A 16,454-nucleotide genomic window follows, 5' to 3' on the forward strand; every position below is an offset into this window, starting at 1 on the left:
GGATAATTATTAGAATCAGGTTGTTAAATAAGTTAATGATTATCCTCACTGTTATGCAGGAATTTCTAAATCTTTTTCTTTTCCTATGATATTCGTTATGTCCAGCTTTGATTCTTCTTAATGTGGACTTGCATCTTATAATTTCTAAAGAAGTGATGCTCTTGTATTATTCCAGCGTCAAACCCAACAGAGAAGCATCTGAAAGAAGGCCAAAGGGAGCCTAGATAAAGCTAGACAGCACCAGGCTAAGGTCCGAGGCAGGGATAGAATGGACAACCAACTGTCTGACACAACAGACCCCCCCACAGCCTGCAAGAATGGCGCAACAGGATAAGCCGCCACAAAGGACCAACTGTCCTGGGCTCTAAGTAAGAGAACCCGGCTACCGGGACCTGCAGAGAAGCCACCATAAGGCCAGTATCTTTCCAGCAGGAAGAAAGGCAAGAATCAGTGAGATCGAAGCTGAATCTGGATCCACCTGGATTTGGACACACCAATATTGGAAGGCCTTCCACGCCGTAGCATACACCGACCCCCTGGATGATTTTGTAGAAGAGCCTCAATGCAAGGGCAGAACATCTCAAATCCTCAAAGGTCATGTGCTCAAGAGCCAAAGTCCCCAGAACTGGCATGGCAACTGGACCCTAACTGAAGCCACCAGCATAACGCAAACAGGATCCTCTGAAGGACACTGTCGACCCAGGAGTATAAACAGGAGAAATCTGCTGCCAGCATTGCATCATAGCATCAAGCCCTCCGTTTCCAGGCTCAGATCTTCGAAGGAATCAGGAAGTAGCCATGAGATTGATGTGGAGACTCCCCCCAGTGCTCCACAATCAACTGAAATGCTGTGCAAACAAGATCCACTCATCTGGATCCAGAGACACATGTGCACATGTGCTGCTGTCAGCGCCAGGATAAGATATTCGACCCAAGAAAAAGGCGGGCTTCCTGAGCCAGAGGAGTGTTCTTGGGCCCTTCCTGGCTTTTGATATAGGTTACTGTCGTTGCATTGTCGGAGAAGACCCTGACCTCTTGGCCCTCCAAGGTCTTCAGTACGTCAGGACAGAGAAAGCACAAACCAATCTGACAGGCTGGGCAAATTCCAGCTTGTATCCTGATTGAATAATGTCCAACACCCATTGGTCTGCTGTAGTGTACATCCAGGCAGGCAGAAGTCCAAGAGTCAGCCCCCTATCCGCAGCGGGGCATTTGGCATCCTGGCGTCATTCTATCTTTCTGGTAGGTTGTGCAGAATGGGGGGCAGAAGGTTGGGAACAGCTGTAGCTCGCATACTGTGGAACCACAAAACTTAGAATGCCCAGATCCCCTGGAGGGTCTGGGTCTACTATCAGGCAGGGACTTTGGGCAACGGTCCATTACTGATTCCACGAGGACCTCCAGGCCTTAGCCAAACAATAACTGCCCCTTGAAAGATAGCCTTGTTAAAGTCACCACGGAAGTGGAAACACCAGACCCTGCCTGACCCACAGCATTTGTCGGGTCGAAGAGAGAACTTAATACCTTTGCCACCATTGTCAAAAGGTCATATAAGGCATCCGCTATATAAAGTGTACCAGCCAGCAGCAGTTGCGGAGGCGCCATTGCATCAGTTTCTAGGATGAACAGCCGCGAGAGACAGGTGCGTGTGACAAAAGACGTCGCCACAGCAGCTCTGATGCCCAAATTGACTGTTTGAAACAGTTTCCTGAGGAACCACAGCCACATGGCAGTCCTGCATAGCTTTCAATACACCATCTCCTGCACTGGGAAGAGAGGTGCGTTTAGTTACTTTTGCCAACAGGGAATCCACCTTGGGCTGCCCCAAAAGCTGCTGACACTCCTGCGCCATGGGATACAAGCAGGACATAGCTCGAGACCATAAAACTCATATCCGGATGCCAGGGAAAGGTTGCAGAATGCGAATGTACACTACAAAGCCTGGATGGAGCCGGCTGAGTGGCTAAGCTCAATTCCTGCAAAGATGCAGTAGTAAGAACAGGCAGAGCTGCAAACTTGATTAAGTGCAGGACAGCAGGATCACCAGGATCCAGAGCCCCCAAAGGATCCACAGATCCATCACACAAGCCCTGATCCCCCTGCAGTATCAAACAAGGAATCAGAGAGGTCAGGATTAGCAGGCAGATCAACAGCTGGATCAGGCTGAGGCGAGGACACGCCCTGGGAGGGAAAGGAGACTGCTCAGGAGAGCATGCTTCCTCTTATTCTAATTACAAAACCTCATGTTTTTAGAAAAGGTATCCAGTTCCTGGGGCATGGTGTCACCCTTAGATGACTTAAATTTAAGTGTCTTAGACTGCAGAGAGTCTGCAGCCAGGCTGAGCCCCGAAAGTAATGGAGGCAATCCCACTGTGCTGGCTGAGTGTCTGATCACCTGCTTTTGTGAGGGGAAAGCTAAGCCGGTTGCTACAGCGTCCTTCCCAGCTGCGGCACAAGGACACTTTAAAAGCACAAAATTCGTGCAATCCTGGCATGAATTCACATTATACCCTAAGGACTCCATCCCAGCCATTTTCCAAGCAAAAATCGCAGTTGAGAAGAAAAAAAAGATCACTAAAAATCCAAGATGGCCACCAGCACCAAGTTTGCACCAAAAATGCAATATTTCTCAGGAGTGGAAACATGCAGAAACTCAGAAAACCCCACTTTTTAAACCTTCCCTGATGTCTCTTACAAACTGTAAGATCCTTTTACTTACTGTGACCTGATACACTGGAATCCACCTGCTCACAGCTTACTTGGTAGCCGTATAAGAAAACTATGCAGACTGGTTAACAGGTACCCAAAAGGGATTGGCCTGTCAGCTACAGACCGAAGTCTGTGAATTCTCAAGCAGGCAGAGCTCCAAATTTGCTTCAAACGCAAAAATACCTGCAAAGAGGATGAAACTACATCGAATTTAAAACAATAAAATGGGGAGAGCAGAACTCATACAGCTGCAGACGTGTGCAAAATGAAAGACTGTAGAGGGTGCTAAACCAGCAGAGTAAAAAATCCAGAGAGGATTCCTTCTGCAGAGCATGCAAGAATGGGGAAATAACCTATTGTCTAGAACAGGGGTGTCCAATGTCGGTCCTCAAGGGCCGCAGTCCAGTCGGGTTTTCAGGATTTCCCCAATGAATATGCATGAGATCTATTAGCATACAATGAAAGCAGTGCATGCAAATAGACCTCATGTATATTCATTGGGGAAATCCTGAAAACCCGACTGGACTGCGGCCCTCGAGGACCGACATTGGACACCCCTGGTCTAGAATGTCTCACCTATTGCACTGGAAATGGTATTATTAAACTGAATCATGCAGGGATGATTGCTACCATTCACCTCTAGACAGCTGAAAGGAAACAAATAGCCCTCATCAGTGGCCACATAACAGAAAGATACTCCCTCTGAACCCCACCAAATACCAATTTGTGTGGCTGATTCATCCTGCTCAGAGGGGCCATTGCTGAAAACTTGCTGGAATTAATAGGGTGTTAATGTCAGGTTTGCATGCATGTTATTGTGTGCCTAATACTCATGTGGTTTCAGCACAGGTTTTAACTCATGCTGAAACCATTAATGCAGAGCACTTTTAAAAACACTAAATACCCATCTCAGCTATGCTCAGAAATAAAGTTTCTCCCTTGTATTTAGCACAGGAAACTTAATACCAGGTGAGGGGAACATAGAAGGGTTGGTTAAGAGAAGCACTTGTTTGGTGCCACCTAGAGAATGACCTGGGGACAACTTTTCCCCATCCCCACAGGATCTCTCATCTCTGTACCATCTCCGCAAGCTCTGTCCTCATCTGCACAAGCCTCGAACTCTTTAAAATCATGTGTTCAAGGCTTGTGTGGTTAATGCAGTTTGTAGGAATAGGACAGGGACAGGATGGGGATATTGAGATCTCACAGGGACAAATTTGTTCCCGTGTCATTCATCCTTTCTCTCCCTCCAATCCAACTACCATGTTTCCCCAAAAATAAGCCCTAGCATGATTTTCAGGTTAGGTCTTAATATAAGCCCTACCCCTGAAAATAAGCTCTAGTTGCTGGCAGAAGCACTTCCCCCCTCCTCCCCCATCTATCTGAACTGTGACCGCAAGACCGAATACCTGGCAACGGCAGCACAAGCTATATCGCAGCCTTTTCACGCCTGGGTGTTCTGTATGCCGTGTTGCTGATAACATCATCAGTGATGCAGCAAAGGAACATCCAGGTGTGAGAAGGCCGCGATGCAGCCTGTGCTGCTGTTTGTTCCCAGGTATTTCGGTCTCACGGTCGGGGGATATGGGAGGGATAGAAACTTCAAGGGTTCTGCTGCACATGTGGGAGAGAGAAAGGAAATAGGAAGAATTGGGGTGGAGAAGATGAAGGGAGAGATGATCATGGTACATGAAAGAAAATAAGACCTAGTGCCTTTTATGGGCCCAGTTAATGAGACTTATTTTCAGGGAAACACGGTACTCTGTCCCAGCCTCTTTCCTGACCTCCGCCCCCCCCCCCCCCCCCTCCTAATATTAAGTACCCTGATGGTCCAGCAGCCTACCCTAACTCCATCCAAGAGGCAGTGATATACCCAATCACACCATCATTTTCATTCTGCGCAGAACCTCTCTCCCTTATATGGCAGATGGGTAGAAAGCCACCATTTTGAAGAAGACAGTGTCCAGAGGCAGAAGCACATGAGCATCACTCCTGCCTTGTACAAGGTTGTGGTAGTGATGGGGGTCAGGCTTCTGCTAGACCACCAGGGATATTTGGAGGGGAAGGGAGTAAGAGGCTGATGCATGCCTTGGTCTTCTTGTGGGTTTTCTGTGTCAAATTTCTGTCAGTGCCAGAGCCAATGGCCACTCAGACAGGATTGAGCAGCAGATTACTGCCACAATTTTAACAGCATTAATTTATTACTTTTCAGCATATTGTGGCAATTCTTCTGAACTAGTTTCACAATAGAGTGAAGACTACCAGGAACCTTTTGAGGATCAGACCCCGATTAAGAAAATGTCATACCCTACACACAAATACCTGTAATATCTAACTTCCAATCTCTTTGCACATGCATCACGTATTTTATTGGAATCCCTATAAGTAGGAAGCTATACATCAAAGTAGTAGTGTAGGAAGAATGAGCTCTGGAGGGAGCTGGCTTACTCTTTTCGAAGCTCATGGGAAAGGTAGTTTAGATGGTCTGCTGTGCTAAATTTTTCTTAATATGCAATGTCATGTGCTTTTGCTTTAAGTGTTTCAGCAGCCCCCTATTAATTTACTGTAATAGGGTTCACACATGTACTTTTGTCAACTAACTTCAATTCTCTTAAAACTAGGCTGCTATGAAATGTCAGTCTTCAGAATCGAGAGAGGGAACATTTTGCAAGATAACCAATCAAGTTAACTCTTATTCTGCTACTCATAATATTTTCAAAGTTTAAATGAAACTAATGGGCAGACTGGATGGACCATTTAAGTCTTTTTTGACAGCAAAGAATTATATTCAATTAAATAAAATGGATACTCAGAAGGTAAAATAAGTACCTTTCCAACCTTATTGCAGTTGTTCCATTCTGTATTTCTATTTCCTCTCCTCCGTTCCCTCCTACTTGTACTCTAGCTCTATCTTCTTCTCTCTCCCTTCTATAGCTCACTTCCTCTTGGTTTTCCTTTTCTTCGCATAGTTCTTCCTTTCTATCCCCTGCCATTTTATTCACTCCTACCTACAGAAAAGCAAATTGTAACCTCTCTTTCTCAGTGACATAAGGCCAAAAAATGAGTTGTCCTGGATAACACCGAAAGCTACATCAACTCATGTAATTCAAATTGCAAGAGGACTAGGTGTCTTAGGTCACTGTTTCCGCAACTCCATCCTGGAGTGCCCCCTTGTCAGGCAGGTTTTGAGGATATCCACAACAAACATGCATAATATTGATTTGCATACACTGCAAATCTTCCATGTATATTCATTGTGGATATCATGAAAACCTGAATGGCACAGGGGCACTCCAGAACCAACTTTGGAAACACTGCAGTAGGGAAACCAGCCTTATGTCTGCATCTGCCCCTGAGCTTGACTTGTAACTGGCCCTGACCCTGTCCCCATGGGATCTATCTCCATCTCGTCCTCGCCCTATCCCTTCCAAGCTCTCTCCTTAAATGTTCGAGGCTTGTGCAGAGATGAAGATAGCTTGAAGGGATGGAGCAGGGACAAATTTGTTCCTGTGTCATTCTCTACACATGTATTTTGAATACGCTTGCTGTGCCAGTCTTAGGCGATAGGGAGCCGTGGCACAGGCACCTGACGCATTCCACCAACTCAGTTCAATTGCATAGCCTGGAGAACCCCTCCAGCCATACTGCTCCACCTGGCTAGACTTGCTTGCCCTGTTGCTGTCCCTCAAATTCTAGTACCTTAGAGCAGTGGTTCTCAACTGAGTCCTTGGGGAACATTCAGTCTGTTGGGTTTTCAGGATATTCAAGGAGGTAGTATATGCAAATTTCTCTCATACATATTGTGAAAACCTGAATGGCTGGATGTGGTCCAAGGACTGGGTTGAAAACCACTGCTCTGTGGCAGGGCTGGCCCTGACTTCATCTGTCCCAAGAAGAACAAGACAGTGACCTCAATCTGCTCTCTTCTTGCTGGCACAGCTTCCAAGTTACTCAGTTCCAGAAGGAAGATTTTGTTCTGCCTTATCCTGGAACACTATAGGGCCAACAACATTGAATTCAATAGGCAGAATCAGGGACTGCAACATACAAACACTGCTTTAGGATGCAAATTTAAAACCAAGACTAACCAAAAATCTCCCTCCTTGAGCTGGGTAATTTGGCAGCTCTGGATAAGCAGGCCGAGGAAGATGAAGGATCTGTGAAAAGAGAGAGTTGGGGGACAATATACTAGTGCTGCCCGATTTCTGATTCAAATCAATTCACCGATTCACTTTGGGTGAACTAATTCGAATCGATTCATTTAAAAAAAAAAAAATCAGCCTGGCCAATTTGGAAGTGCTACAGCCATGCGGGAGGTGGGGCCACAGGACAAGCCTAGCATGCCCTCCTGGTCGCCTGAAGATAAGCTGGTAAGATTGCCACCCTGCGTGGCCTGGAGGAGACCAAGAAGCTGGCCAACAACTACCTGGTGGAGGACATGCTGCTGCTCAACTTCAATGAGCCCCATGCCCTGCTCGATTCGCTGCCGCCGCCCATCGAGTCCGAGTTAGCTTTTCCGGATGTCTGTGTTCTGGCTGGAGCATGAGCGCGAGACGCGAATGCAGCACACGCCGGACCTTATGAAGCACCTCTGCTTTGTCCTCATGCCAGCGCCTGAGCTCATGGAGCATGTCTAGTCAGTCGACTTCATGCGCTCCGACCCCATCTTTCAGAAGCTGCTGCTTGACATCATGGACTACCATCTCATGACCTTCAGGCACTACTGCCACCAGAGCCTGGCTAGCAGGTAAGGGTAGGGGGGTTTACTTCCAGAATGTACCTATGTGTACGGTATGTGCACAGTGCAGTACTATGTGTATAGAATCAGCACTGCCCTCGTGTGTATGTGTGCGCAGTCTGTGTATAATATATGTGCATACAGACTGCATGCATGAATATATAGTTTGGGTCATGTTTGTATTGTCAGCACTGTTGTCTGGTATGTACAGTACATGCACACTACAGATCTGTGTGTTCCTGTATGGTACATGCATATGTATGTACTGACCCATGTGTATAATGTATTAAGTGTAGAAAAGATACATCAGTGCTATACCAAGGGTCTTCAGTGAGCAGGGGCCAATGCTTACATTTGTTCTGGCACCCCCCAACACACACATTCACACCTAGGTATCAACTCTCACACACACACCCGCCTGCCTCCCAAATAGTCGAATAATCCCAGTTTGACAGCAGTACATGTAGCTGGCAGTGCAGTGAGCCTAGTGCTTCTCTGACCTGCTCTTCCTGTTGCTGGTGCCTAGTTCACAGTTCCCATGTGATTACAATATGTCAGATTTGAAATGTGCATCCTGCCAGAGCTGGTGTAAGACCGCAAACGTGAGCTAGGATTTAACAGAGGACAAATTTTTTTTGTTTGTACCACAGCGCCAGTGTGGGTAGGAGAGGGCAAAGTGGGTGAAGAGGCTATAAAATAAACCCACCCGGATGTTTGAAAAAAACACCCAATGGGGCAGGAAAATCGAATTAAATCGAAAAACCAATTCAATAGGCTGAATCGAATCAAAATTTTTTTTCCTGAATCGGGCAGCACTACAATATACAGTAAAGCAGAAGCAAGGCCTCTTCTACACTTGACTAGCCAGTTCTCTCTACACCCAGGTGGGTATCAGTTATACAGCGAGGAGTCTTATGGCACAGGGAAAAACAAACACACTCTTACTGGAAAAATGTGGTTTTGGCCTCCTCCCCTCAACTCCTCCCCCCTCCCCCCCCCCCCGAGATGAAAACCTTATCACCTCAGTAAGTATAGCCAGGAGACGCTCAGCAAGTCACTTCTCAAAATGTTTCAGACAAAGACATTTTTAATATTATGCACACTTTATATACAATGCAGCATCACACCATGAAAGGCATTTAATTGTATTTCATACATTCAAATACTTTTGTGAAACATTTCTTAGGACTACAAAACGTAACATAGAAAAATAAACAGCAATATACTGAACACATACAAAAAGTGATGTGAAAGAATACAAAGGTTCTTTTAAACACATCAAAAGATGTATATATATATATATATTTATATATTTTTTTACAACTTATCACATTTTCACATGCTGATAGTAATTAATTGCACTCATTTTAAGGCTATAATTCATTAATACATAAAAGCGTAATCCTTCCTCTGTTGAGGAAAACTGCAATTTATTATTTCAAGTAAATTATTCTGCCAAAAAGGTGTTCTGCAGCATTAAAACTCATGCACCTTTCTCCCACAACACATACAGATGTACTCCAGAAGAAAGAACAACCAAATACTATCATCTGGTAAAACCATGCCATCCATCATTTCAAGACATTGGAAAATAGCCAATCCTGACAAATGAGATGCTTTAATATTCAGCTTTAGCACAAAACCCAAGAAACATGGTCAGCTCAAGAGAAGCAGCTCATGCCAACCGCAGGAATCCTGTGTCATGTCAGTGCTGCACAAGCAGAGAGAAAAGGAAACCCTTGTGCCACTTTTTCAAGTGAAGATGCTGCAGCTGCAGCCAGTCAAGTATCCATCTTTTTAAAAAATTTTGCTCATCATATGGTCAAAACTTTTCATTTTATACTTGAAGCTAGCAAGTCTGGCTTCTATGGGGGGGGGGGTTGTTAAATTACTACAGATATGTTGCCTTCTGGTTCTACTAATGCCCTGTAGGGAATTTTAAAAAGGATGTTTGTGCTGTATTAATTCTCCTGCCGCTATTTCAATTTTGGACATGCTCGCAGTGTGGGCCACAGGCATTAAAGTCCAAGGTCAACAGAAACAGGCACAAACTTGAACTTTAATAATAATTTTAAAAAAAAAGCCCAACCCAAAAGATTTTCACATGCCTGTAGGCAGAGTATGCCAAAAGTACAGAACTACAGGCAAGAAAAAGAGAATAAAACACAGCAAGATAAGTAGAAGCACAAAGTGGAATCCCTAGTACAATGTGCAACTGAAGACTCCCTTCAGGAAGACTAAGTACATCCTAACAGTTTGCAGGGGGAAAAAAAGTGTTTTAGGTTTCTTCCAAAAACGTCAAGTTGAAAGCATAGAAGAGCTCATTATTTCCTAAACTTACCAAAGAAACAGATGCCAGGACGATCAATGTTTTGGTTCTCTTTATCTGATATACTGCCTTTCCGCCGTTGCCATTAAACCTTCAACAAATGGCAAAAGGTCCAAAATTTAGGACCTGTAACTATAAACAAGCAAAGACCATCTAAAATCCCTCTTTATCTGGATTCTAAACACAGCCACATATGCAACAGTTAAAATAATCAGGATCCATCTCTAAAACACAGCACTGGGTATAACATCTACTTTAAACCTGCCCATGAAAAGAGCTACAGAAGTAAATGATCAGTTTTTAAAATGCTGAACAGTTTAAATTGCAATCCCCTTGCATGCCATGTACCACGTCTTGGCATCTTCTGGTAAATGTCACATGCAGGAATATACCAGGAAAACACACTCCATTAATTCCTAGGGTCAAAATTAAGATGCAATTTAATGGAAAGATAAGTTAACGGGGCTCAGATCACAGGGCTTTAGTTAATTTTACCATGGACATACAATGTGATTCACATAGCACAGAAATCCCTGAAAATGTGTTTTAGATAGAGCACAGAGGCCTGGACAGGCTCTCATTCCTCCCTTATTTCCCTTCCCTATCAGATGCTGCATCACAGTGTCCCATAACGAAGAACAACTGAAGAGCTACAGTGGTTTGTGTACGTACTTAGAAAAAAAATGAATACAATGAGACTCAATACCACCTTTAGGTTGCCTTCATTATCTTATGGCAGTGGTCTCCAACTCAAACCCTTTGCAGGGCCACATTTTGGATTTGTAGGTACTTGGAGAGCCGCAGAAAAAATAGTTAATGTCTTATTAAAGAAATGACAACTTTGCATGAGGTAAAACTCGTTATACTAGTTATATAGTTGTAATATAGTGAAAAAACTATCAAAGTATCAAGTGCAAGAGACAAGATTTTGGACCAACTATTTTGAGGCCCTCGGTATTACATTATAAAGAATGATTCTTTATGGAAAACTTGTGCCTTAAGTGTCTGGCGGTTGCGTCCGCAACCGCCTTCAGCGCTCACCTCCTCCAGCACCGGACACACGCACAAGTTGCACTACCTCCAATGGTTACCTTATGTTCTGGAACGTTGCCCGCCTCACTGCTGTAACCTCACGCAAGCGCTTTCCTGCATCTGCATGCGATTGGACTCCACCTCACAATCGTGTACAGACGCAGGAAAGCACTTGTGTGAGGTTACAGCGACCTCCGGACATGACCCCCAGATGCGACCGCTGGACACTTAAGGCACAAGTTTTCCATAAAGAATCATTCTTTATAATACCGAGGGCCTCAAAATAGTACCTGGCGGGCCGCATGCAGCCCATGGGCCATGAGTTTGAGACCACTGTCTTATGCCATAGTTCTGTACAACAGAAAATTAAGAACAAGAACCAGATGTAGCTCAATGGACATCAACTGAACATATCTACAAATATCAAGACTTGTGTTGCTTACATTAGTATCACAAATTTCTAACCAGCATCAATGTATGTCATCCTTAAAAGCAAAGACACAACTTAGACCAGCTGCTTGTAATCAGTATGAAATTAAACAGCTACGAAGAGAAGTGGCAAAGACCAATAGCTTTTCATTGGCAAGATGCTACTTTAATTAGCATTGACCTGCAGATTCAAACAGGTGCTTTACATTAATATATGCTAAAGACAAACTGCATTTGAATAAGTACGAGGAGGGTGACATCTGTTTTCGTTTGGCTAATCTCCAACTGTTAAGGGGCTGTTTTAGATCATTAAACACTGATAGGGGCCAAAACAGGAAAGAGAAAATTGCTTAGAGCAAAACTGTAACTGTGGGCATTTTAAATGTTATTTTTGTAGATCACCCTTATGACCTGCAGATGAAAAGCATTAGATACATCCTGGCAGACTCTCAGTGGTGCTCAGCAAGATCAGGCAATCTTGTTCCTCTAATTTATATACCTTCACTACTGTAGAAAGAAGGGACATGAACAATCCAATACACTTCAGAAAAATGCAAATACAAGCACCAGTACAGGTTTCAGAGGTCAAAACTATATACATATTTCTCTTATAATATTTGCACTTTTAAAGTTGAAATGGCTTGTCTTTGCTGCCCCGCCTTTCCCATATCTCTGCCCAAACTCTCCTCCTTGGCAGGGTATGACAGCAGGGGCATGCTCTAAGCGTCAAGCGTGGTTCCCCTGTGCCACTGTGGTAAGCATTTTTCCCTCCCTATAACTAGGTAGCTGAACATCTTCTGCAGAAAAACCACGTGTCTTCCCTGTTTTTATATTTCATTTAATCTGCGTTCTAACAGTAGGGAGTTGCAAATGAAGCCACAAGGCCGCCTTAAGTAGCAGCTAAGTGGTGCACCTCACAGCTACTGCACCATGCCGGGAAATACATCAAGTCCAAATTATTCGAGATGAAGCAATTCAAGGATTACACAACCATTGTGAGCTATTACGATTATTTAAAACTTTTATATGCCGCCTCTCTTAAAAAATGTAAACAAAGCTAAAGAATAGCAATGGGACAGACTGCAGCTGCCTATTAAAGTCAACATTTAGCACCTCTGGAATGCAAGAGAAAAAGCAGGCATGCCTAAAACTCAATCCACAACCCAGAATGTTGGACCTTTAGTGGGACCTTCGTCAATAAAGGCTCTGACGCTGAATACGCCTATTACATGGCTTTTCAAACCCCACCTCCCATGATTATGCAAGATAAAATTTGTAGATGCTGATGCAGGGGGGGGGGTTTCATGCATATTTCACTGCGCATTGTCAATTCCCAGATGTACATAGCTTGTCTCTTCTTATATCCGAATACCATCCATCCCATTCTACCATCTTGGCATTATCCCTTAGTTATATAAGGGTCACCTGCTGTTAGTGTGTGGATTAGGATTTTCTCTCTATCCAGCTTCGGTTTGATGCGTTCACGCAAGAAATCAAAATATGTGGGAGTTATGCAGCAAGTCATCCTACGTCTGGTTAAAATATAGTTTAAGTCCCTCAAAGTATTGCTAGGCATACAGATGGAAACAGACAGGTCGAGGAAGCAGCACAGAGCTTTCAGATGATCAAGATCGCTAATCTCTTATGTGGCACGAGCTACATTCAGACAGGACAGTACTGAATCGCAAGCTTAGCTTCTCCAGCTTCCAAACAGTGAATGTGAACAGGAAGTACCGTGGTTCAAGAGTAGAAAGTAGAAGGCACTCCCAAGTAAGGAAATTTGGCGTTGCTATAAAACCCTACGCCCAAAAGCTCCAAAAATGATGTACCAAAAATAAAAAAAACAACTCAACGCATATCCACAACCTTTTCTACCAATGCTGTCTACAAATTTAAAAAAAAACACATCAAAATAAAGCGATACACCAGCAGCTCACCATACAGTTTGATGTTTAAAAAATAAACCTCGCCCATTTGGAAGTGTATATGCATGTCTTTCACAAAATATTTCCGGTTTCTCAGTGCATTAGTGTTAAAGTAGCATCAACAAATTCTGCTATTGTAACAGGCGCAGAATTTTTATTTGTCTTTTATTTTGCAATGCATAGCATCTACATCTTTGTAACGACTCGAGCAGGCACTAATTGTATTTCCCATTCTCGGTTCACACGGCCAGCGTTAATTCTGCAGCCTATCAACTGAACTGTTCCTGACACTGCCTGAATTCTAATTTGAGAAACGCTTGCTAAAAATTGAAAAATATATGCTATAAATATTAAAAGAACTATATACAATAATCTAAGACAAAGCTAGTCAGTTGCTTTACAGTTAACTTAAAGAAAAAAAAGACATTCAAGTTTGCATTTTTGTATTTTTTTTTATCAGATTGAGATGAAAGGCCTTTGTGTTGGAAGCACATCAAAAGAACAGTTATTAGACACACTTGTAAATTAGGAAACAAATTCTATATACAATAAAATATACATTTATATTTGGCGTGTTTCTTAACAGAGAATTGGATAAGATTCTAGATTTTATAACATCACTGCAATACTTTCTCTCTTTTTTTTTCTTTTTTCAACTATCCATCTCATATTGTCTTACAAACCTTTCAGCAAAAAAGCAAACAAGTTTAAACTGAGACTTACATCTTTCTTCTACTTTCAGTTAAAATATCTACATATTTTGCTCTGGCATACTTGAAAGAAATTAAAAAATTAATCCCAAAATACCAGAAATAAACAAAAAAAAGCCCAATCAAACCCTGACCTATGCTGTGAGAAGACCTTTATGGATAGTCCATTCGAGTCCTACTTTCCACCAGAAACAGGTTAACGCCCTTAGACTTTGTTATGCTAGTTGTGAAAACACATAGGTCTGATTTGTCCAAATATTTCCCTCCACAATCATACATTTCGGAGCAAACCTTGATCAATCTTTCCTCCAAACCATCCAGTTCTATTCTTGCTGTGCTCTGTAAGCATCCCCAGCAGGTCGCCTTCTGTTATCACTCCTGTAGGGCCTCCCTCTAACATTTCGGTGATAATAGTAACCCTCATCCCGACTGCGGTTTCCTTGGCCTCTCCAAATTTCATCATTCCTCAGGTGGTAGTATCCACCTCTATTGGAAAGGTAGCCCCTGTCACTCCTGTACTTCCTTCCCCCATAAGTCTGATTGTAGAAGTTCTTGGACCTGCCACTTCTGAGCATGTCTGATACCTCACACTCATCTTCTGAGCTTTCTTCCCTTGTTCGCAAAGTGCCACTTTCTGAAAGACCAGCCTGCAGGCTGCCAGAGGCCTTGGTGTTTTCCGTCTTTTCTTTAGGTCTGAGAATGTTTGGGACTTGACTTTTCTGAGGCTCTCTGTCTGAGTGGAGAGGAGGAAGCATGGCTATTTGTGGCTCCATTTCCTGTCTCTGCACAGGAGAACCTGATGCTTCCATCTTTCCCTGTGGAACAGGGGAAGCAGCACAGCTTTGCTCCATTTTAGGTACCCTGTCTAGTGCTGTATCCTGAATGGGTTCACTGCTCACACACGCTACAGGGAAGTGTAGCCCAGCCACATTACTGGCTTCGGAATCATGCTCCTTGATGCCTCCTGCTAGATCTGGTGTGTGACACTTTTTTGTCATATCTAATTCTTGTGAAACAATATGAACAGTTGCCCCTTTGTTCTCAGAGGACAGAAGAACATTATGCTGCACTGCTGGACTTTCAATAAAGCCCTGAAATGGATACCCATACCAAAAATGAGGGAAAAAGGAAGGAGCTATTGGGACAGCTCCTAAATAAGAGCTGTGCCCAAATGCAGGCTGTGGATAGATATTTTTATTTCCAAATGACTCCTCATAGCCAGGATGGAGTTGAACTGAATGCTCATTAACCATATCCTGCTGAGGTACTTGTCCTGCATTGCCTGCCATCTGAGCTGTAGGAATCAACAGTGGTGGTGAGGCCGTGTAGTCAACTTGTAGACACTGGCCGTTGACCCTTGCCTCATTCTGAAGGTGAGGATGTTGGTTTGCTTGTGGATGATCATTATCGGGCATAGTTGATACTGTCTCTTGAAACCAAGGGCTGTGAGAATAGAGGGGGACCTTCGGGTACATCCTACAGGCATTCAAATATGCCTGATGCAGAGGGTACAAGTAAGAATGGGGTGCCCACATGGGACAACTGTATGCCTGTAACATGAAAAAGCTGAGTTAGTAGATATAGACCTTGGATTCCTTACACATCAGTTAAGACCAATTCTGAAATAAATTCAAGTTCATGCACTTTATTAAAATTTGAGGACTCATTTTTCCATATTGTTTCATAGCAAGATATGATGATAAAAACTACAAACAAAATACATCAATTTACTTTACAATAAAAACTTACCGTTCCTTTTCTTGCTACTGTCAAAGTTGCAGGTGCCTTTCTGAGGATCAGGGGTTAATTTGTTTTTTAAAATAGGCTTATTAACCAGACTCTGGCTACTTGAAGAGTTTAAAGAGATGTTTAACACCAATTCAGTTTTTTGTTACTTTTTCTTTTTTAATACGGATCTTGTTTTTTTAGTTAAGGAAAAGGTGGTGAATGTGTCACGTAGAGGCCTCTATTCAACCTCCCAGTAGAAGCAAGGACTGTATCTGAATTCAAGAGCACAAGACAAGCACAGAACATTTCTAAGGGAGAAGGATGAACTGTAAAACTTAGTAGTTGGTATGATTGAACAGACTTGAAAGGTCATATGGTCTTTACCTGCCTTTTTCTACATTTCTATTATGTTTATATGATTTCATTGCTTACCACTTTAAGCTTATGGCATAAAATGTATTATCAATTATGCCTCCACTGCTTGTACTAGAGTTCAGACATAACAACCCTGATGTGGACTTTTACATAAAACAAGCAGGAAAAAGCATGCTTAACATGGTGCATGAAGTACGAGTGTGTATTCCTACACTGTCAGATTTCAAAGGATTCAAAGTTCAAATACAGCGTAACAGAAGATTGGGTTCTTACCTCAATAACCTTCTTTCTTGTAGATGTGTTTAGGAGTCCTGACTAAATATCCCCCAAATTGTGAGCTGGGTTGCAGAAGGATGAAATTTACATTCTTCAACTCTGCCTCCTTCTCTTTCTTCTGCTTTCACCGTATGCTAATAGATCTCATGCATATTCATTGGGGAAATCCTGAAAACCTGACTGGATTGTGGCCCTCGAGGAGG

The 16,454-nt window shown here is 43.2% G+C and overlaps 1 protein-coding gene across 6 annotated transcripts in view; it reads right to left on the minus strand.

The window, feature by feature from the left end:
• Positions 1 to 10,873: 10,873 nt before the first annotated feature.
• OTUD4 (OTU deubiquitinase 4) overlaps positions 10,874 to 16,454 on the minus strand; it is a 214,915-nt gene continuing 209,334 nt past the window's right edge. For all 6 annotated transcript variants that reach the window (XM_033940020.1, XM_033940021.1, XM_033940019.1 and 3 more), the window contains exon 21: positions 10,874 to 15,422. In XM_033940020.1, the coding sequence (XP_033795911.1) occupies positions 14,196 to 15,422 (1,227 nt within the window). In that variant the 3' untranslated portion in view covers positions 10,874 to 14,195. The remainder of the gene's footprint in view (positions 15,423 to 16,454) is intronic.

The sequence above is a fragment of the Geotrypetes seraphini genome, chromosome 1 (genome assembly GCF_902459505.1).
Source record: "Geotrypetes seraphini chromosome 1, aGeoSer1.1, whole genome shotgun sequence".
Classification (NCBI taxonomy): domain Eukaryota; kingdom Metazoa; phylum Chordata; class Amphibia; order Gymnophiona; family Dermophiidae; genus Geotrypetes; species Geotrypetes seraphini.